This window comes from Besnoitia besnoiti, chromosome III, assembly GCF_002563875.1.
Source record: "Besnoitia besnoiti strain Bb-Ger1 chromosome III, whole genome shotgun sequence".
NCBI lineage: Eukaryota > Apicomplexa > Conoidasida > Eucoccidiorida > Sarcocystidae > Besnoitia > Besnoitia besnoiti.
Window position 1 is genome coordinate 3,639,416 of NC_042358.1, and position 20,738 is coordinate 3,660,153.

Below are 20,738 nucleotides of genomic sequence, written 5' to 3' on the forward strand. Positions count from 1 at the left end.
GGAGCGCACAGGAGTCAGCAGAGCGACCACAGCAGGGAGGAGAAAAGGCGGCAGCCGGCGGCCTGTGAAAAGACGAACGAAGTGGGTGCAGACAGTGTCGGGTGCTGTGCGTGCGACGCGGAAGTTAGGGGCAGGGAATGCATTCGTCGAGGGCTGTGCATCACCGTGAAGCCTGCATCGGGCGGCGCGGGTCATGGGCTCTCGATCTCAGTCGTGCGTCCGTGTCTGCAGGCGCCCGCTGACGCAATGGCCAAAGACCTGCATCCAGGCGGAGGGCGTGACACGCCTTCTTCGCCGACGCCCTCTGAGGAGCATCGAGAGAACTGGGGAAGCTCCGCCGCAGGCCTGCGTTCGTCCCCGTCTGGTGAGGCGCCGCTTTGTGGTGCCGGGCCTTGCCCCGCCGGGTGCGAAGCCAAGCCTGGAGCGCCTCTTCTCACGTTGGAGCGCCAAGCCATCCGCTTCCTGCTGCTCGACTTGAAGAACAAGTGCCTTGCGAACCTCGCGCCGTTGCTGCTTCCCGCGGTCGTGCAGAGACACGTGACGCACCTGGGCAACCACATTCGGCGCGTGGAGGACGCCGTCAGCTGCGAGGGGCTGGAGTCCTTTCTCCTCATCTTCGCGGACTGCGTCAAAACCATGAGTCTCCCTAGTCAACTCAGCATGGCGGAGCAAGCTCACATGATGGGCCTTGTCGCTTCCCTCGGCGAACAGCTTGACGCCCAGGGGCTCTAACTCTGGGGCCCACGTGTGTCGCAGGCTCTGGCCTGCATGAGGGAGCGCCGGGAGGAGAGGCCGGGCGCCGCTCCCGCGCGCCCGGGAGTCTCTCTGCATTGGGGTGCCTCGTGGAGCCGCTCTACGGAGAGGACGCCTCCAAGGATGTATACCCGCGCCAGCCTCTCGCGTCCGTGGAGGCGCAAGTCTGAGTAGTCTTCCACGCAAGAGGAGTCTATGTCTCTTCTCGGCTGCGAGGACGCTCAGCGTCTTCGCGCGTCCTTTTCTTCTCTTCTGTGCCTCCCTCGCTGCTGTCTGAGGAACCCAGGGTGGAGGAGCACGGGAGCGGACGAGAACTAGGAAACACTCTAGGTGCCGCGAAAATGTGTTCACTCGGTGAAGCGCTCTAGCTTGAGGCGCCTGAATGGATTTTTGCAAGGGAGCTACTGTGGCCGGCCGCTGAAAGTGTCTTTGGTTTCTGAGGCTCAGCGCTGCTTCTCGGAGGCCGACAGTACCATTTCGGAGTCTGGTGTCGGTGCTGCGATAGACTGTCCAGCGCGCAGAAGGGGGATCGGCACTCGAACTAACTATGATTCCCGTGGTTTGTTTCCATTTGGAATTTAACTATATTTCTCCGTGTGCCCAGCACAGGGACCGAAGCGCGATTGTCGCGACGTTTGAAATCATCATACAGAGTGAGGTTGCCGGCTTTCACGTGGGCGACGCTACGCTCTGCGGCGCAGGAGCTCTCAGCTGAGCTTCCGGGGCAAGAAAAGAAAAGTAAAGAGACACCATTCCACGTGTGTAGTTGTGTAGTTTTAGTGTGCGAGCAATGTCGCACCTCTCTCCCTCCGGAGCTCACAGCGACTACAGACAAAACGTGAACAACCTAGCGTAAAGTGCTTGATCAGAATCACCGATCCTTGGAGTGTAGGCGCCGCTGTTGGGTGCATGTAATAGTGTGCGCACCACGCGCAACACCCCTGAAGGGTGCTTGAGTACACTGCGCTGTTCGCTTCATATAGGATGGGCACATTAGGAAGCCTCCCGTCGCCAGCACAGCCGCCTGCCGTGGGCTCGTAGAGTCGTCCAGCCTCGACGCAGTAGGCTCTGAGTGGTGGCAACTGCTTCCGCAAGCCAGTCGACTTGCGCTCATACGCCGCGGCGCTGCACACAGGAATCGGTTTCAGACTGCTCTTCAGCAGGTTAAAGGGACATCTACATCTGGGACCTTCACTGAAAAGGAAGGGAATCCATATGGCGGTCTCCTTCGAAGGGAACGACCACGGACAAGGCGGGGGGGGCATGAATGAGGCAAGCGCGACCCCGCACTGCGCATTGCGGCCACATACAGGAAGGGTTGAACCCGCAGATGAACAGTCTGAACCATTCGTAAGGTCTGCGGATTGTATTGCAGGGAGAAGAAGAACCGAGAGCCTCTTTTTGTAGTCGGAGACCAAAATGTTCGGGGGTGCCTAATGATCGAATACAGACTGTCCGTCAGCTTGACGAACTCAAAACTCGATAAAAAAATCTCCCGCATGCGCGACGAGCTGTCTCGTTACGCTTTTCCGTTGAGTGGGTTTGGCGGTTATGATCTGCAGTCAATACGGAATGAAGTGGTGGCGGACCACCAAGGTTCCTGAGAGCCATGGAAATTCTGACGGGTTTCCGCGTTCTGCATGTTTCCTGCACATACTGCACATATCTGCAAACACATATGATCGTGTATGCTCTGCTAATTTGAACAGGCGTTGACCTGTGAGCGTCAGGGGATCAGCAGTGGGGAAGGGTTGAAAGCAGGTTCACTTCCCCCGTCGTTTCCGTCTGTAGCTGGGTGTCTGGTAGTGGCTGTCTTTCCCTTCTCCTCTTCTGCCCATGCCAGATATTTTCTCAAGCGGGAGGTGCGCGTTATGCATAAGGTGAACTCTCGACGCTGGACCGGGAGTAAAATGCATCGTCGTGCGGTGTCCGCACGCAGTCTCCTACATTTCCGGGCAAACGTTGCAGACTCTGTTTTATGCCTGGCAGCGAACGTCGCAGCCTATGTCCGCTCGGTGGTCACTGCAACTGCAGCAACTCCCTGGCGTCCCGAGTGATTTGTACTTGGGATCACGAGTATGCATGTAGCCTGGAGAAAACAGCCAAACAGACCCTGAGTTGCGCATTCATTAGGGAAATCCTTGTTTTTTCTATAAAGTCGCATCCTCTTTCGATTCTGTCCGAGCGACCACATAGCTCGTGCTGAGTGGTCGCTCTAAAGCGGCTCTCACCTTCAGAACTTCTGTCAGTGTCGAGAGTGTGCATATTTTCGGTAAACCGGCTTTAACGCCATTTATCGTGGACGAGAAAAGCAGGTTCTATGCGTGTATGTCACGCGTGAGCCTATTTACGATACCGTCGTGCACGGCGCGCATCTGCCATGTCCGCGTGAAGATGGGTAGTCTCTTGAACATGCGGGCTGCGTTGATGTGTGCTGTCCTCCTATCCGATCCGTTGTCGACGCATGGACACCTAGCGACATTATCATTTGCATCAGCTCTGGAAGGGGTGCTTCAGCATGTGCAACGGACTGAAACTGATCCTCGTTGCCGAATTAATCTTTTCTCATCGGGTACCCCTGAGGAGGCCTTGAAACGTGACCACGAAGGAGTGCAAGAGTGGAATGAAACTCTCGGCCTCACGGTTCACCTCCGACTCTGTCACTTTTCTGATTTTCACTCCAGCTACGATGTAGAAGTCCCCTCTGAGGTATTTGAGGCGACAAAGTCTCAGTGTTGCAATGACACGTCCGCCACGCGTATGCTTGGGTCGGGGCACCCAATTCGCCCTGCTGTGATGCAGTTTATTCTCAACGAGCTGTGCCCAGCAGGACATGACGCGCCATCGGCGGGATCACCTTCAGAGCTGCTCAATCAACTGCAGGTTCCTTCGTTGAAGCTGCAGCAGAACCAGAAGTCCAGTCCAGCCTCGGCGTGCCGATCACCCGAGGGGGGATGCGCGACTTTTGAGACTAGTGACCTAGGTACAGCAGCGGACCGGCTTCCTGACGAGTCACCGGCAACCGGCCAAGGCACGAACACAGAGACCTTTGGGTGTGGTTCGGTCTGCTCCCTGACAAAGGGGCCGCAAGAATATGGGAGACAATGGGATTCGCGACCAACTCAAGGGACGGGCGTCTTTCACGCTCTGCGGATGTTTGGAGGTGATATGAGCCCCGGTCATGTAGAGTATGATGCTCTTGGAGGAGTGCTCCCTGGTGCAGTTTTGAGAGAGCTTCAGGTAATCGACCAGTTTCTGACTGGTACGCATCTCATACAGATTGTTGACATTTAGCTGGCGGAAAAGTAGTAGTTCGCTCGTGGGAAGAGTGTTGCACGTCACCGCCGGAGTAGTGTGCAAATGGGGCGTCTGAGTCTTACTGTGTTTTTCGAGCAGCTGCTCCACTAGTCACGTATTTTGTGACGTCTGGCCAGGTCGCGACACGCCTTTAAAGGTTAAATTCCAACGAAAAGAACCTGAGACCACGAAAAACTGTGTTTATTTCAGAGGACACCGGAACGAGCCTCACGCTCAATGACATGTTTCTATCGGTATTCAGTGTACCTCCTGAGGTCGTATCTGGAATGCGGCCCGGGTCCGCCACTCGCCTCTCCACTCTTAGCGATATCTCAAACCTTCCTGTGTGGAGAGTGTCTCGCCGCTTGTCTCGCAGATTGACGTCGCGGCGTTAGGGAACCATGACATAAAATCCACGTGGACCCACCTGGATGATTTCATGCGTGCAAATGAAGGCCTCACGACGTTTGTGGCCACTAATCTGCGCTTCGAGGATGGCGAGTTGACACCAGGCATAAAACCATCCGGTGACGATGAACGGGGGGCTGCCATAAGCGCACCGACGCCAGGTATGTTTCCTCAAGAAGGTTTACCCTCCCCAGTACAAGTAAGGGATGGCCTCGCTGGAGCGATGGAAGACGACGAAGAAGCGAGGCGAACTAAGGATAATGCGAGTTCTTCTGTCCGGCCGCGTTCTCAATATATTGTGGAGTTCGCGTTGTGGGTGGCTGACCCGACTGGAGAATCGCGATTCTTCCCGCAGCCAGATTTAGAAACAGACAAGCTACGAACACGTCTTCGCGGTCTAGGGTCCCCTGCTGCGGCAGTCTGTTTCCTCGGAGCAATGACTGAAGAACTCTACTCGCTAGCGTCTCCTCCTCTGGGGGTGAGGATACTAGGACCGAACGTCGCAGAAACCGTTCGTGCTACACTGAGTCGGTGCAGAGCAGCGTACATGAAATTGCGAGACCAGTTGCAGAAGGCGGAGTTATCCCAGGGACTGCAAATCTCACAGCCTCAGCAGGTTCGCACAACAAGGTGCAATGAACATGGCCATCCACGTATGCCGCACAAGGCCAAACTCCGCTCTTACCGTCAGGGGCATGTCACAACAGCCATACCTTGCAAAACTACGGAAGCAGAAGCGCGCGAGGAAAACAACAAAACCGGCGAAATATTGCGTGCCACCTCAGGAGAGAACAGGAAGCATGTGAATCAGCCTGAAGGGGAACATGCATTCATCAGTAGACCCGATTCCTTCGAGGGGTTAGGGAAAAGCAGGGAATACGGTTGTCTTCTCGAGGTGAAGACCGGTTGCCACCCCACAGTGGTCCTCATTTCGCATCTCGGGTTCAGGGCAGAGAAAGAACTGGCAAAGGCTCTGGAGGGCGAGCTCGACTTAATTTTTTCAGGTCACTCTCACACCATCTTACCGGATGACCATTTCCCTACGTATGTCCCCCTGACTGCAGGCGCTAGGAATCCGCCGTCGAGCCCTGCCCTCGATTGTAGCGGGGTCTACGGAGCAGCCACGAAATACAGCTCGAGCGGGGAGGGGACTTCGTCGGGAGTTCACAGCAGTCAAGGTCGGGAGAAGCACGTAGGCTGCAAGGACACCGGCACCTTCATAGTGACAAGCGGTTCTCACGGTAGGCGCGTGACAGTGGTTGATCTACACTTTGCTCCATATCATAGAGACAAGAAGAGAGGGGGCCTATCCCAGCTATCTAACCCTCTTTTCTCGTATGTGGATGTCGATGCCACCCTCGCCGCCGCGGTGGAATACCACAAGAAGTCGACGAACGCGACAAGTGCTAGTGTTTTCACGGAGAACAGGAAATTCAGCGCTGGACTCCCCACACTCCCTGCAAGCCAGATTCAAACAAAGAAGCCAGCCGTTCCGCAGCAACACACACAGTACGCGGCAAGCGGCTCTGCAGATTTCGCTCATCCACGCCGATTTCCGCCAAAGTATTCAAATGCCCACTGCTCCCCGGAATATCGCTGTCGGCGGACGGCGCAAGACATTCAGCCAGCTCGCTCGATGGCGCCGATTAATGGTGTCCTCGCTACTGACTCGAACACAGAGCACGCGTGTTCGTCTGCTCCCTATAGTTCACCAATGCAGCAAGTTTTCGTTGTATGCGAGCGTGTGCCCAGCGACTGCCCGCATTTGTACCATCTTCCGCTCTTCGGATTGGCCGGAGCAATGCAGTTCTCCCCGCGGGTGCACAATGTTGACAAGAAAGTGCTGACAGGAAAATCCACAAAGGTTGCAGAAGCGGTGGTGCTGACATCCGGCGTCTCCTCGCCTGCTTCGCTCGCTCTTACGTTACCTGAGCGCCTCGACACCACACTGTGTTCGCTCCCTCTCACCACGAAGGTGATGTGCCCCGTGCTGGCGTCCCTCCATAGTTCGCTGACGCGCAGTGAGCGAACCGATGAATATGTAGCTTTCGCCGGCGAACAAGGCATAGATGGGAGCTTTGATAGCTGCAGAAGGTCTGAATGCCCCATGGGTCGCCTCATCACAGATGCCCTGAGGGTCGTCGTTCGAAAAGCTTTACGTGTTGACGTTTCCACTGAACTGCCGTTCGCAGAGAGAGAGAGACAAAGGGGAAGAGGAACGAATCTCGCGAGAGCGATTACTGGGGACTTTGTACCGATGCCAGTTAAAGACAATGCCTCCGGAATAGGCGGTCGGCAGATGGTATGGCCACGTAAAAGAGGAGGGGCCAGCAGGGCCTGGATTGCAACGATTGCCTTACAGTCCTCAGGAAACATTCGCAGCTCTTTCAAGGGAAGTCAAAAAATAACCACAAAACACATACGGGAAGTTCTCCCTTGGGACAACAAAGTGGATGTCGTGGAGCTCACCATCGAGGATTTGCTGACCATATGGCAGCATAGTCTTCAACGGCTAATGAACAGCGGTCAATGTATTTTGGTCACAAAAGAGGCAGCAAAGTTCTTTCCTTATCTGCGTTTGACTTCCGGGGACACATTGACTGAGCCACAAGTCGCCAGTAATCTGGCGCCACGACGCAAGCATGTAGACAGAAGTCACTTTCTCCTTCCCAGCTGTCGGGCAGACGCGAAGGAGGATGCATTACAGTCTCCATCAGTTATTCAGATGGCTGGCGCACGTATCATTGTCGAGTATTCCGGATCCGAGTCAAAGCAAGCGGCCGAACGGTTGTGGGCTGCAGCGGCCCGCGTCAAACTATTTGTTCCTGTCGTGCCCCTCACGCTAGTAGAGCGGTCTGTCAAAAGGAATTCCTCGAGTCAGTCTCCCCAAAACGAAGACTGGAGTAACGAGGAATTCGAGGAGGAGGATTTCTGGGTAGTCACAGAGACCGATGCGGGTAGTCAGATTCCAAGAAGGGGAGACGCGCAGATGTGTGGCTCGAGTTGCAAGTTTCCATTGCACGTTTCGAAAGCAGGCTACTCAAAGAAAGGTGACGTTCTCAGGCGGTCTGTGGCAAACTCGGTGGGCGTGCCCGTAGAGCGTATCTTCATTCCCAAGGCAAAGGACACGCAGGAGCGCAGCGCTTGGTCCGTCGACCTTCTGCCTATCTTTGTTCGGCGCGCTGGACATGGCGGAAGTTATATGATGAATTCCACTCACCTAGAGCAGTTAACAATTGTGGCTGAAAACGTCGTCTTTATTGGAGTCCTAGATAGCTTCCTTTCCCGTGGTGGAGATGGTCTGGTAGTTGACGACGCGGATCACCGATTCCATCTTACACGCGTGGAAATTGTCGATGAAGACATGCGCCCGCCTGTCGAACAGCCACTGCAGGGAGTCAGTGGCCAGATGCCAAGCGACAACGCGCATAGTGTTTTAGAGGCGACAAGGCAACCAGCGGGGCAATGGCTTGCAGGCAATAGTGGTGATAGTGGTCAGCCTATTCTGTCCGAACGGGGATATTCAGTGAAGGTTCTTCGACGCATCTCAGAGATGACTGTGACAGAGGCATTGACAGAGTTTCTGAGAATGCGCCTTGGAAAGGCCGTGCTTCCCAGCTCCCGGCAGAGAGCTATGGTTCGTATTTTTCCGTCGGCACAGCTTCCTCACGGGAGAGGGAGGGGCTCCTGAAGCAAAACAGCGATGACGGAAACTCCCCCGAAGTATGTTAGGTCTGGTGTCACCGTCAGCCAGTGGCCGAACTGCTATCTTGTTTTACACTGGCGATTTGTATGTCTCATTGCGTGTTGTGCCCAATGAGGCGTCTGCGGCGGCATTGCGCTAACCTTGAATGCGGCTTTGTAAGCCAGTATGGGCGGCTGTTAATACAGTAAGCCTACGTACTGCGACCCAGTACCAGCGATTCACGAGACGCCGTCGGAACGTAGCAGTAACGGGATTTCTGCAGTAGCGACGTGCATCTGGGATGGTGTCGCGAAGGAGGTACGACGGGGGATATAACTTAACCGTTCATCCATAAAGAGGTCGTGGACTGATTTCGTGATCTTGGAATTTCCCTATGGTCGCACGCCCTTGTGTGACGCTGCGACAGCACCATACCGACATGGAATACCCTCAGTCTCACATGAGTCAGGCATATAAGCCAGCCGTAGAAGGAACCCAGTCGATTGTCAAGTAAGGCACCTCTAGGCTAGTCCAACCAATCTGGCCAGTGTCCACTTAGGCTGCTGTGTTAGCCAGGAGCCTGTCGGGACCTTTCACTCATCTATTTCATCCTGGCGACTTGCTACTCAAAAGCATCGAATTCCTGTTCTGGTTCCTAAGCGCATGCCCGGAACCGTTTCCACATTCGATGTGTTCACCCTTTGTCTACGACTTATTCTTCTGACGTTACCCGCAAGAACCTGTTTGAAGAGCCTTGCAGTTCTCCGCTCCCGAGTTAACTTCATCTCTTGTTATTTGCCTCGGATGTTCACGGATGAACAAATTAGATAGTCGACAGGTGAGCAACAGGCGCTCATGTAGCACTGCACGTTGTACGCTGAGTGCCTCACGGGACCTGGGTCACGTGCACACGTCCACGGGACTGGGTTACAGTACATCTGCCTCCTTCTCAGCTGTTTTATACGGAAGACGTGGGCTATACGTTAAATGCGAAGCAGGGACACTTTCTGCACCGCACTGCAGCTAGCCCGATTTGCAACGCAAACGGCGCCAGCTTTAATAATCACGGCTCACGGACTTACTTTACACCCAGCAGAGGATTCGTCGCTCAATTCCCGCGGCCCCGCTTCGCCACTCTTGCTTTGGCCGGCGTCGAAAATAAGCGAGTTTTCTGGGTGGCTGTAGTGGCAGCATCCACTACGACGTGCTACGTCACAGATGGGTCACCTAAGCGAAGATGCGTCTTTCGAAACAGATCAATGCGCCAAGATGACTACCAACTCGTATAGACTGGCGGCTGCTTTGCCAGGAAAAAAAACAATTCTGATCAGAGTGGCAACTTGGTATTCCTCTTGATCGTTTACGCGTGGCTGTACGTCCCGTCTTCAGGAAGTGCTTTATGCAGGAGCGTCGTGAGCTTGCGGAGCTTGTACGCTGAGACGCAAGTGGTACAGGGAAAGTAGCACGGAGCGTTGCAGAAACACTACACACCCGTTTGTCGCAAGTGGGATCCACTTGAAAAGCGGCAGGCTCAGTTTCAGGTGTTCCCACGCGCTGCGGGGCCAGTTTGAGGTCGTCCTTCCGAGTTCCAGCCGACGCATGCAGCAGCTTGATTTCACACAGGTGGCGAGCCGCCATGCATTCCTTCAGTTGGAGAACCTCCCTTTTCTGGACTCTTTCCGCACTGCCAGAGGCGACCTCAGAAGTCATGGCCACGAGGGTGCTACGGTGTTGCTTCCGTCTCTACCCAGAGAAGCATGTCACTGACGCTAATGGTGCGTGTCTTTTCCAGAATGTGTCTCACAGAACGAATTCAGAGACTGATATGTCCAGTGGTTGAAAGGGAGAAGCCTCCCAACTCTTCCGTAATCGGCCGCACGCCGCTCTCGTGTCCTTGATCGGCCGCACGCCGCCCACTTGTCCTTACCGTTGACGATAGAAAGTAGACAGGAGACGCCCGCTGTTGCGCAGACACCGGTGAAAAGAGCACGGTGAGATTCTCCACCGCGGAAGTAGACATAAATCTGGTCGCGCTCCGTAGAGAACGATATGATGCAGAGGTCTCGAGCGAAGAGCAGCAGCTCGTAAGCGCTGAGGAGGAGATGCCCTGCACATGCTTGAAAGAGTTTCGATGGAGAACCGTGCCGCAGACCAGCAATACCAAGCGACATACTGACCGTCAGGACAAGCAAATTAATGCTTGTGTGCACCGTGCTCCAGCTGAACCGTCCGTCAAGACATTTTGGATGCAGCGTGATGGCTAGAGCCAGGGCGAAGTTTCCGACGTTGCAGAGAACGTTCAGCACCCACTGCAACATCAGACACGACGAGCACTGTCGGAACTGTTTCGTTTCTTCCTCATCAAAATATTTGGCGTACGACCTCGCTGGAAAGTCCCACAGCGCGGAGAAGCCAGAGCCACTGGCGCCCTTTACGCCAGGAATACTGTCATCATCTGGCGACTCTACCAATCGCTCGCTGCTTTCCTGCATGGTGGCCGCCATTCCCCAGCGACGTTTATTCGACAGTCACGGTGACTGGTTCCTTTTTATGCAATGTTCCTTAGCAAGAACGAGTACCGGTCGCCTCCTGGCCGGCTCTCTCCGGCAGATGGCTGCAGAACCAGCGGAAATTCAAAATTAGGCAGATACGGCTGCTCATTCGAAGAAGATTGATATCAGGGCACAGGACTCAAGCATGTCTGCTCGGAGATTGGAGGCAGTCCTCGATGCTGGTCAACCGTTGCCAGCTCGAGGATTGAGCGTGGCAGCAAAGAGAAAATTACCGACATGCAGACAGCTTATGTCCAGACCAACACTCGTTGCACATGCTATGAACTTGGAATCGAAGAAGTTTCGCGTCCGACTTGCTGTGGATAGGACAGAAATGAGAGAAAATGCTCACAAAATGAAAGCTGAAAAGCCTGACCCGCAACGAAAAGCCTGACCCGCAACGAAAAGCCAGCCTTGCTGCCGTTGCCAGGTCTACAACGCCAACGCAACGCGAAGGCCGCCCCCATCTCCCCCCAGTTGTCTTGCACGGCTAGCGGTTTGGCCAGCACGAATGGTCACCGACTCTCAACCCTTTTGAGCTGCTGGTGCATCAAGTATTTTGCTTATAACACCATTACCTAATGAATCATCCCGCATGCGATGTTTTGCTGATTTCAAGATCAGTGTGCTCCAGATTTGGTCCCTCAGCTTTTCGGTTATGGGCGCCTGCGGCACTAGTGCTATTTTGGGTCGAGGCGGGTGCTGCTGAGAACACACGCCGTGCGCCTAGTAAGGGGAGCACTCTAGACTTGCATCACCATCACGGTTGACGTACAAGATCTCATGAACAACTGCTCTGAATTGGAACTGGCCAGGTGAGCTTCCTTGTTGATGCCGCGATTCCAGGCCACCTCGGAGGCGTTGTTGTCAGGAGCCACAACGCGCTCCACGACCTACCCATCCAACGTGCTTGCGTTTCAAGGCCGTGTATGCGGGTAAATTCCGCGAGTACGTCTGTCTTCCACCGCGATCCATAGTGACTCGATATTGACGCTAGCAGGAAGGCCCCAAACACAGGCTCTACTTACTAAATGGCGCTTTGCTCCAGCAGCAGCAGACTGAAATATTGCGTCTCGCATCCAATAGGTGCGGGCCTTGACGTTTGTGTTGTGCCGCAAAATTCTATCGTCTGCGCAGGGCTCCGGTAACTCGGGAGGCGTCCCTCGCGTTCTATGCACAGATTTCACCGGACAGCCCTGGTTTCTTTGTAAAGGTTTTCATCGTCGTCTGCTGCAGCATAGAAGTCTCCCATCGCAGTCACTCATGAGATAGAGACATATGGGGAACACGGGGTAACGGATGCCAAGGAGTGTCCACCCCTCAGAGGACCCCTATTTCCTTTCAGCAGACATTTCCCTTTCCACACGCGAGCTGCTGCTTCATGAGGGAGTTCTACAGGTCGCCAGTACAAAGGGTGCGTTCGGTCCCACCGCTTGACACGCAAGCAGGAACGCCCCGCGCATCCCTGGATACACAGTCAAACAGGCATGTTCGCTATGTATCACACCACATGTGGTGCACGAAAGTGCAGACGACGGAGGCGGCCTCCATTTTCCGTGCACTATATGAGCTCCGCCGCAGTATCGAAAACTCAGATGGCTGACTTGTGCTCAGAGCTCAAAGTGAATGCCATCAGCCTGGGGCTTGTGCCCGATACATTCACGCGCGCCGCCCTGTTTCTGATAAAGCGCCACATACACTCGCCCGCTTCAGGACGAGCTGCTCTGTTCACGCTTGACGAATAAAAACTGGCTGTATGGCAGTTGCAAGTGCGGGACCCGCGGCGGCACTGCAGCCAGCAACGCCGTCTTTTTGAAGGGGCACGCCACTCATTGCATACCTTAAACAAATGTTCAGTACGCAACGCGGCAGCGGACCGCCACCTCCCTGTTGAGGCGACGAGCCACGTCGTGATCTCTATATCCCTCTCTTGCTGGGTGGAACTCCCAACATGAATTTTGCGTTGTCAAAAGGCTCTACGTGGGGCCGCGTAACAGACTGAAACAGAAGCCGCCTTGACATCTCGTGCGTCTACCGGGACCATGCTCTGCGAAGACTTGTCGCAGCACTCGATAAGCCATCACTTCCCGTCACACGTTTCATTGAAGACAGTGGACAGTACTTCCCCGCAAGCGACTAGTTGCTTTCAACGAGTTGTGCACTGCGGCCCCTCAGAAAAAAGATCGATAATCGAAGTGATGGCCAGAATTTCTCTGCTGCCTCAATGAGGACGTCTACGGGCTGCGGATCTTCTGCATTTCCACGGAGAAGCCACGCTGATCACTGAGGAAGAGGACTGGCTGGTAGGGCCGCGTTTCCCGGAAAGCCATTGACGCAGTAAATGAAGCCTCTTTGACGAAGTGCCCTTTTGTGCGTGTACAGCGACGGCCATTTTAGCCGTTGTATCCAATGCTGCATCCCGTGCAGCTTCGTCGCCACTCTCTAATAAAGCTCACTTGTTAATCAATTCTCGAGTCCCGCCAGGCCAGCTCGAGGACGCCATGCGGTCCGCAGCCATAGATGACCTCTCGAACACAAGCCGTTTCGCTCTGGGAAGTCGTTAGAAACCTTTTTACCCCGCTGATTTCAATGCACGTCTTCCGCAACCGTCGCCGCGCGCCCTGATCTGTTACTACGGAGACGGGGAATGTTGCTGCGAACACATCCCGGTCTAGCACACACCACCCGGTGCTTCAACACTTGGGCATATGACGCCTTTCGCTTTCGACGATGCCACTATCGGAGTCGTGTCTCTTGAGATAATACGCTTAGGTGCTCTCTTCAGCCCCGTTCGGTCCTCACGATTTATTGGATGCGCGAGGGACCGATCTTCAATTGCCTCCTTTCGGTGCTTCCCATCTATAGCGGTCTCCCCCTCCTGCAGACGTGCCGAAGAAACGTTGTCCCAGTGCCCCCTGCGGACATAGGATCGATGACCCATCGTGTCCACATGTAAGTCCTTGAAAGTCAGCGGAAGGCGAAAACTGGGTGTTGACGCGGCAAACACTCGCGCGGTAGAGTTGGATGCCAGCCAGGCTGAGCAAGACAGGGAAGCAGGCTTATATACGAGGAACTGCGTTGAAGGCAGAAATGGAGGACAACGCCCCGAACGGGAGGAGGGCAGCCCGTGTACCGGAGGGAGAGGGAGAGGAAACAGACTTTGTATGGGCTGCGGCTGTATTGACGTAGGGTCACGTGTTTCGGTCTCAGGCGACGGGAGAATACTTTGCGTCTTTTTCTTTCTTTTTCTTGTAGCTTAGTATGCACTGAGTTTTGACTTTCTCAGGGCCTTCCTCAGTTTCGGAGGGGAGCTTTCCGTTTCCCCTTGCTTCCAACACGGTACCCGTCGCGTGGGGAGGGAAAACCTCATTCACAGCACTTCTTCCTCTGGTACACCACACTGCGTAAACGTTGGATTGTTTTTTTGCTTGGTAGCGTTAAAGCGGAAGTTCTCTTTCTCTTCTGTCATTTTTTTGGCTCTTCGCGTTCATTTCTGTTGCTTCTGGCGTCTCGCCAACGATTAACGCTCCGTCGTCCTCTCGATCCTGCGTTCCAGTGACGCCTGCCAACAAACACCCCGGCGCTTTTCCTCTTGTGAGATCCGGTCTTCCTCTTATCTGTTCACACTCCCGTTGGCAATCAGTACTACTTTGGTTGTGTTGTTTCAGTTTTCTGGTAAAGGCAGCTGATTTCCCGCCTGGACGGTTTCTGTCTCGTTTCGGTTTGTTTTCTTGTCGCCCTTTGCCACCCGACGTCTCGCGATCGCTGGGTTAACCGCCGTCCCTTCTCCATTTTGTGGCGTTTTTCCTTCTCCGAGTTTGTTCGTCGGACGTCTGCTTTTTTCCACTGCCCAGGCTCTCGCACTCGCGAATCTGTGGGCTCTGCGTCCCTGGAGACCAGGTGTTTTTGAGTGCAACAAAAATGGCATTCGACGGTCCGAACAACGGCACTGCAGCAGGGGGCATCCCCGAAGAAGACTCGGGAATTCCTCTCCCCTACGTCGAGGGCGAAGCCCACGCACCGCAGAATCCGGAGCTGCTGCAGCACCAAATGCCAGCGCCGCAGGCGTTTGATCAAGATGGGGTTGTGTCCGGCGACAACAGCGCCAGCGCGCCGGTAGGCGACGAGGCCGCGGTTCCGTTGGGGGGGCATCCCATTCCAGATGAAGGCGCGCGGAACGAGGGAGACAGTGGCTCGCCGCATCAAGCCTCAGACCCCGATGACCAGGCCGGCGGCGCGCCTCAGCGCGCGAGCGGCGAAACCGACAAAGAAGTGCAAATGCGCAAGCTCTTCGTTGGCGGCCTGAGCCGATCCACGACGAGTAAGACACAGCGGCGCCGCGAGTTTCTGAAGTACTAGCTCCTCTTTCACCTGAGTAGATCTCGGCATTCGGCGCTCTCCAAGCGACGGCATATCGGGGGCACTGAATGTGGAACATGCGCCGCTCTCTTGCGGGCGGGGCGTAGAGGACGTGGCCTCCGCGCAGCGAGAGATGGGGCGCTGGTGCTTCTCTTCGCGCCGCGATTTGTCGAATGTTCTCAAGAATCGTGCGCGAGGGGCACAGGATGAGAAAACCTACATGAATACACCACAAATGGGGGGGGGAGTCGAACCACATTGGTTCGCGGAGTGTTTCGTACTGCGGAGCGAATCGGATTTCGCAGAGTCTGTTTCGCCGCGAGAGTCGCGTTGCCCGTGACTCGTTGCCAACAACGTGAGCGGCCGGTGCGGTCGATCTGGCATTTGTGAAGTGGCAGGCGCGCGTGGCAGATTGTCGTCTCTCTGAGGGCCGGAGCTCATGGGTCTTTTTTGTATGCGGGGTGTGTGGCGCAGCGGATAGTCTGCGCACGTACTTCCAGCAGTACGGGGACGTCGCGGACAGTGAAGTTCTTTTTGACAAATTTACCGGCAGGAGCCGCGGCTTCGGTTTCATCACGTTTACCACGCCGGACCCGATCGCACGCGTCGCCGACATGCGCCACACCGTGGACGGAACTCAGGTAGGCTTTCACTCTCTCTTCTGTTTTATCTCGAACGCGTCTTTTCCTCCGCGTCCGCGGCTCCCCGACACACCTCTCGCAGTCGGCCTCCGCAGACGTAACGCCCGACCGAGCAGCCCCGCGCCCGGCGGGCGGTCGCGCGCCAGCCAAAGGTGGAGGCAGACCGTCTTTGGGGGGCGAGCCGCTGGAGGCTCGGCGGAGTCGCGGCCTGCTGGGAGGCTGGTGCAGGCTCACGGTTCGCGGAAAGGGCTGCCCGCACGCCATTTTAGGGGCACGCGTGTTGGTGCGGCGCGAGTGCGGCAGCACCTGGTGCAGCGCCCAGGGGGCTCTGAAGTAAAAGACGCGGAGGGAGGACGCGCAGAGGAAAGGGCAGGGGCAAGAAGGCACTTGCTGCGGCGCGTGGGGGCGCGCAGAGTGATACAAACGACAGGACTCGAGAGGAGGACGAGAGCTGCAGCCGCGCGTGGCGGAGAGATGTGCGGAATTTTCGGGGGTTTCCTCCTCCTCTTAGTTCACCACAGTGTCTCAGCTTGGGAGAATCGAGAGAGAGAGGCAGAGACGAGCGGACACTTTTCGCTGCAGAGAACGTGGTGATTCTTCGCGTCGTGGAGATTCCGCTATCCAGCAGCACCAGGCTGTAGCTACACGCGACGAGAGCGACGACAGCGAACGAGAGAAGGCACGCGCAGCGTCAGGCGACAGAGAGAGCGAGTGATGCATTTTCACGTTGGAGAGCAGGAGAGAGAGAGCCGCCCAGCGAGTTGCGGACCAGAGGGAACCTGCAGGCCAGCGCACTCTGTCGTTCAGACGCGTGCAACACCAGAGGCCCGCCCCCTTACCCGCTGAGGCGGATTTCTTATCTACTTGTCTCTGTGTTTGGTGTGTTGTTTCTTTCTGAGTTGGGCGTCTCTCTCGCGTGACTCGTCTTCCTCTCAAAGTCTCTGCTCTCTGCTGCTCGGGAGAGAATCTGAGAGAGCGAACGTGAGAGGTTCTAATAAAGACCGAGGAGGGAGAGAGCTCTCCGGCGCCTGGACAGCGCCCGTCTTCCTCCGCGTGCCCCCAAGGCCCCTCCTCTTGGTCTTCTTCTGATCTCTATCTCGCGTGGCTCGACTCTCGTGCTGCTGCTCGCCGACATGTTCTGAGAAGGGAAGGAAAGACGGAGAGAGAGTGTGCGAGCGGTGAGATAACGCAGTGCGTGTGACGTCGCTCTCTGCAAGCTTTGCTCAGAGAAGGAAGAGACGAATCTTCGCACGAGTTGTGAAGCCGTCGTCTCTGCTTCCCCAGGCATGCGCAGCGCCAGCGCATTCAAAGCAGAAATCGATTCTTCACCGCACGCTTCCGGCAAGTGCAGTGAGAGAAGAGGTGTTTGGCCTCTGCTCTCTTTAACGCGCAGGTACCTGCTGTCAACGCTACCCGATTCTGATTCTCTGCGTACCGCGCCTGCGCGGCCGACTTGCGTATATGCATACATATGTGTAGTTGTACATATATATGTATGTATATGGTATGCGTGATTCTTCCGGTGACCTCTACTGCTTCCTGCTCGTTTTCACGTCGCGAACGCAGCACACAAGGCACGCTGGTGGGTTCTGGCCCCTGCGGCGTCTGCGATCTTTCCCCGGGTTTCTTCCTTCGCATCTTCCGTGTGCCGCTGCTCGTCCCCCGCGTGTGACTCATTGAGAGCTCCGGGACGGCAGAGCGTTTCAAATGAGGGCCTCTGCTGGGAGACTGACGTGTATTGGGGGCGTCCGTTTGACAAGTTCGGCGATGAACGATGACTCCTTATGGGACCAAGCAGACAGGCGGTATTTCTGCGAACAAAGCAGCAGCATTTCGCGACCGGCTCCACCGCATGGAATGCGAGGGTCACTTTGAAAGGAATTCCGCAGACAGAGAGTGCAGCTCTCCCCCCTTCCCCCCCTCCCCTCCCTCCGGACACCACGACAATGAGGTCTAGTGGCCTAATTGTCCTCCGCGCTTTCTCGCTCGCGCAAGGCTCCCTCTCTCTGGGTGTCTCTCTCTCGTTCGCCTCCAAGAGCGCTGGGTTTGTCGGGTCCTCCTCTCACGGGCACTTCAGAAATGCTTCATTCCAAAGGGCGGGAAGACGAGGCGACAGCAAAGGTGTCTTTCGTCCGTGGGTTTCGTGGCCCAAGTCTGAGGGACAGAAAAAGCGGGTTTTGCCGCGCATCACACGCGTTCAGTGCCTGCAGTCTCGAGCTAGAGCCTGTCTGTGGTTCGTGGGGCGTCTTCCGACTCCCCGACCCGCCGGCTCAACCTGGCGACGCGGGAGCGCGCGTTCCAATTTCCTCACTCTTCTGCGTCACCCTTCGCAGGTCGGCGGCTGCCGCGCGGGACTCGGGGTCTGCAGCCCTGTACGGGAGGATGCCTTGGGCGCCTCCTTCTCCGCGATGGCGGGGGTCGTGGCAGTGCGATGTCTCTGTCGCTGTCAAGTCATTGTTTTGCGAGTGGTGTGCGGTGTTTCAGGTCGAGGTGCGACGGGCGATTCCCCGTGAAGAGGCGCGCGACCACGGCGCTGCAGGCGGCGACCGCGATGCTGGCCGTCTGTTCGTTGGAGGCATCAGCGACGACGTCAACGACGGTAGGGCTCGAGGCTGCGACCTCGATGCGTCTCCAGGCAGCGTTGAGCGGCACTGTGCGCAGATGCATGCGCTTTTGTATCGCCTCGAAGGTGCAGCTCCTCCGTGGCAAAGAGCCGGGAGCTGCGGAGGTCATCGAAGGAGGCGTCTTCGTGGCGAGTGTGGGGTGGGGGCGTCGCACAGGGTTGGGCAGTCGGCGGAATTCGTTGCATCGCATGCACCGGTTGCGCGGTGTTTCTCTGCACGTATCAAAAGCAGTCCTTAAGAATCATAGAACCAGTTAAGCCGTCGTTTAAAACTACTAAACATCAGACAAGTATATATATGAGCACGTGTATAATCAAAAATCAAATTCGCATAAACAGTGGAAGCGAGTGGGCGAATGTGGCGCGGGGTCTGCTTCTCGTTTCCAGTCGAGACGCGTCTGGGGTGCTGCATGTGTGCTCAGAATCGCTCCGCGCGTACTTCCGTCACTACGGCGAGATCCAATCCGCCAATGTGATGTTTGACAGGCAGAACAACCGGCCGCGAGGTAAGGAGGCAGTCGAGAGGCGTCCGCCTCCGTCCGGGGGCGCTTGCGGCTTCGACGATACAGCGCGTAGATGAGCGTGCAGCTTGCCCAGTTGACCTCGATGCGCGGGCAGTGGGTGCTTTGTGGCTGAGTCTAGTGCCAGATCGCGCATGATTCGCCTGCAAATAGCTAGTCTGCCGTCGCAGTTCTTTAGCTTAGAAGCTTACTTCGTCAGTCTGTAGCGGTGCGGCAACCCTGCGCGACCCCTTCGCATTTGCTTCTGCGCAGAGCTGCGCGTAAGCATGCAAGGTGTAAGTAGGTATCGGTATGGACTGCAGATCTGGAAGCCTTCGAGTTGTATGAAGCCGGTGCCGCGGCGTGGCCTTTGATTTTGCAGGCTTCGGTTTCGTCATCTTCAGAAACCCGGACGACGCGGAGAAGGCGATCGGCCCCCACAAGAAGCTCGGCGTGCATGTAAGTGGAGGCGTCTGTCGCGTGCTGCTTCCGTTGCCCAGGAGCCTCGAGTCGATCCTGGCGCGCCACCGCGCTTTGAAAGTCTGACCCAGTCGCACTGCCGCTCTCGTCCCCGGCCTCGAGTTCCCGTGTGCAGTCGTGTGTAGCCTCATAACAGTGCACCCCGAGGTTGCCTCTCGCCACAAGTTTCGCTGTGAGCTGTCTCATCACCTTTTGTGTTTTCTCTCGGGTGGTGTTCTCAGTGCGAAGCGAAGCGCGCTCAGCCTCGCCAGATGAACCGCGAGCGCGGCTCTGGAGGCGGGTGGGGTGGAAGCGGCGGATACGGTGGTCGCGGCGGCGGCGGATACGGCGGCGGAAGGGACGGAGGCTACGGCGGCGGCCGCCGAAGAGACTACGGCAACTACGGGCCCCCCGGTGGCGCTGTGGATCCCTCCTCAGGTGAACATAAAATGCAACAGGCTATGTATATAGGCACAGTAAAAGGTGACCATGGAGGCTCGTAGAGAGGCTCATTAGACGGGGGGGGGGGGGGAGGAGGTGGACTGGTTTTTGGTATCTGAAGCGAAATTGGAGGGGCTGTTTGCAAATCGGGGGGGGTCATCGCCGCCCGACTCGACCTCGTTCTTTCGTCTCTGTTCGTGTCTGTCGAAGCCCGGTGCGACGCTTGCATGCGTCTGCACTGTTTCGTGTGTCGTTTTGCCCAATCGTTCAGGCTACGGAATGGGCGGTCCCAGTGGCATGTATGGCGCCGGCGGCTATAGCGGCTACGCGAACTACAACCCGTACTACGCGGCCTACTACGCCCGTGAGTGTCTCCTCAGTACACTTTCTTTCGCTGAACTTCGTTTCTGCAGCCCCCCGGGCTTGTGGACGAATCAGTTGGTTTGATTCGTCCACAAGCCCACTTAGAGGTGTCTATCGTGCGGGTTACCGTCTCTTTTGTCGAAGCGAGGGTGGTTGCCTGAGAGAGAGAGAGCCTTTGTGTGGACTCGGTTTCTCCGCTGTGGCTCATGTGTGCAAGGCCTTGTTCACGTTATGCGTGTTGTTGTGCGCAGAAATGGCAGCCTACAGTGCGATGGGCGGCTACGGCGGCTACAGCAGCGGCGCGAGTGCGCCTGTCTACGGCATGGGTGGCGAAGAGGGCGGCTATGGCAGCCCCCCGGCGTCGGGTGGCGCGGAGCGCGGCAACCGCATGGCGAACCGCTCCACGCCGTACTAACTGAAGATGTCAGTGCAAGGGAGAGACTAAGAGGGTCACCTGTGCATGAAAGTCTTCTCGATGCGCCGGCGCACAGCCACGTCAGGGCGCGTCTTCATTCGGGGCAAACTGTGCGGGAGCGGGGAGATGAGAGGGCACGTGGTGAGAAGCGGAAAAGCACCGAAGGACGAGAGGAGAGACACCCCGACGCGATAAAGGCCGAGGAAACGCAAGTGGATGGAGCAGAACTCGTTTTTTGCATT

At 56.3% G+C, this 20,738-nt stretch overlaps 5 protein-coding genes across 5 annotated transcripts; 3 read left to right on the top strand and 2 right to left on the bottom strand.

Annotated features, from left to right (window-relative positions):
* Positions 1-246: 246 nt before the first annotated feature.
* On the top strand, positions 247-732 carry BESB_047910 (AP2 domain transcription factor AP2IX-3; the record flags this gene model as incomplete). Its single annotated transcript, XM_029363242.1, has 1 exon — positions 247-732. One exon carries the CDS (start codon positions 247-249, stop codon positions 730-732), a length of 486 nt encoding a protein of 161 aa, XP_029220608.1.
* A 2,781-nt stretch (positions 733-3,513) lies between these two features.
* Positions 3,514-8,149, top strand: BESB_047920 (uncharacterized protein; the record flags this gene model as incomplete). Its single annotated transcript, XM_029363243.1, has 2 exons — positions 3,514-3,993; positions 4,427-8,149. 2 exons carry the CDS (start codon positions 3,514-3,516, stop codon positions 8,147-8,149), a joined length of 4,203 nt encoding a protein of 1,400 aa, XP_029220609.1.
* A 1,354-nt stretch (positions 8,150-9,503) lies between these two features.
* Positions 9,504-10,647, bottom strand: BESB_047930 (uncharacterized protein; the record flags this gene model as incomplete). The annotated part of the gene is made up of 2 exons (XM_029363244.1): positions 9,504-9,577; positions 10,071-10,647. The coding sequence occupies 2 exons, from the start codon at positions 10,645-10,647 to the stop codon at positions 9,504-9,506; spliced, it is 651 nt and encodes a 216-aa protein (XP_029220610.1).
* A 3,969-nt stretch (positions 10,648-14,616) lies between these two features.
* BESB_047940 (RNA recognition motif-containing protein) lies at positions 14,617-20,496 on the top strand (the record flags this gene model as incomplete). The annotated part of the gene is made up of 8 exons (XM_029363245.1): positions 14,617-15,016; positions 15,529-15,695; positions 18,180-18,294; positions 18,741-18,824; positions 19,201-19,277; positions 19,520-19,715; positions 19,990-20,082; positions 20,333-20,496. The coding sequence occupies 8 exons, from the start codon at positions 14,617-14,619 to the stop codon at positions 20,494-20,496; spliced, it is 1,296 nt and encodes a 431-aa protein (XP_029220611.1).
* On the bottom strand, positions 15,765-16,201 carry BESB_047950 (uncharacterized protein; the record flags this gene model as incomplete). The annotated part of the gene is made up of 1 exon (XM_029363246.1): positions 15,765-16,201. A coding segment is annotated over one exon (437 nt), but the record flags the coding sequence as incomplete, so codon positions are not given.
* Positions 20,497-20,738: the final 242 nt, after the last annotated feature.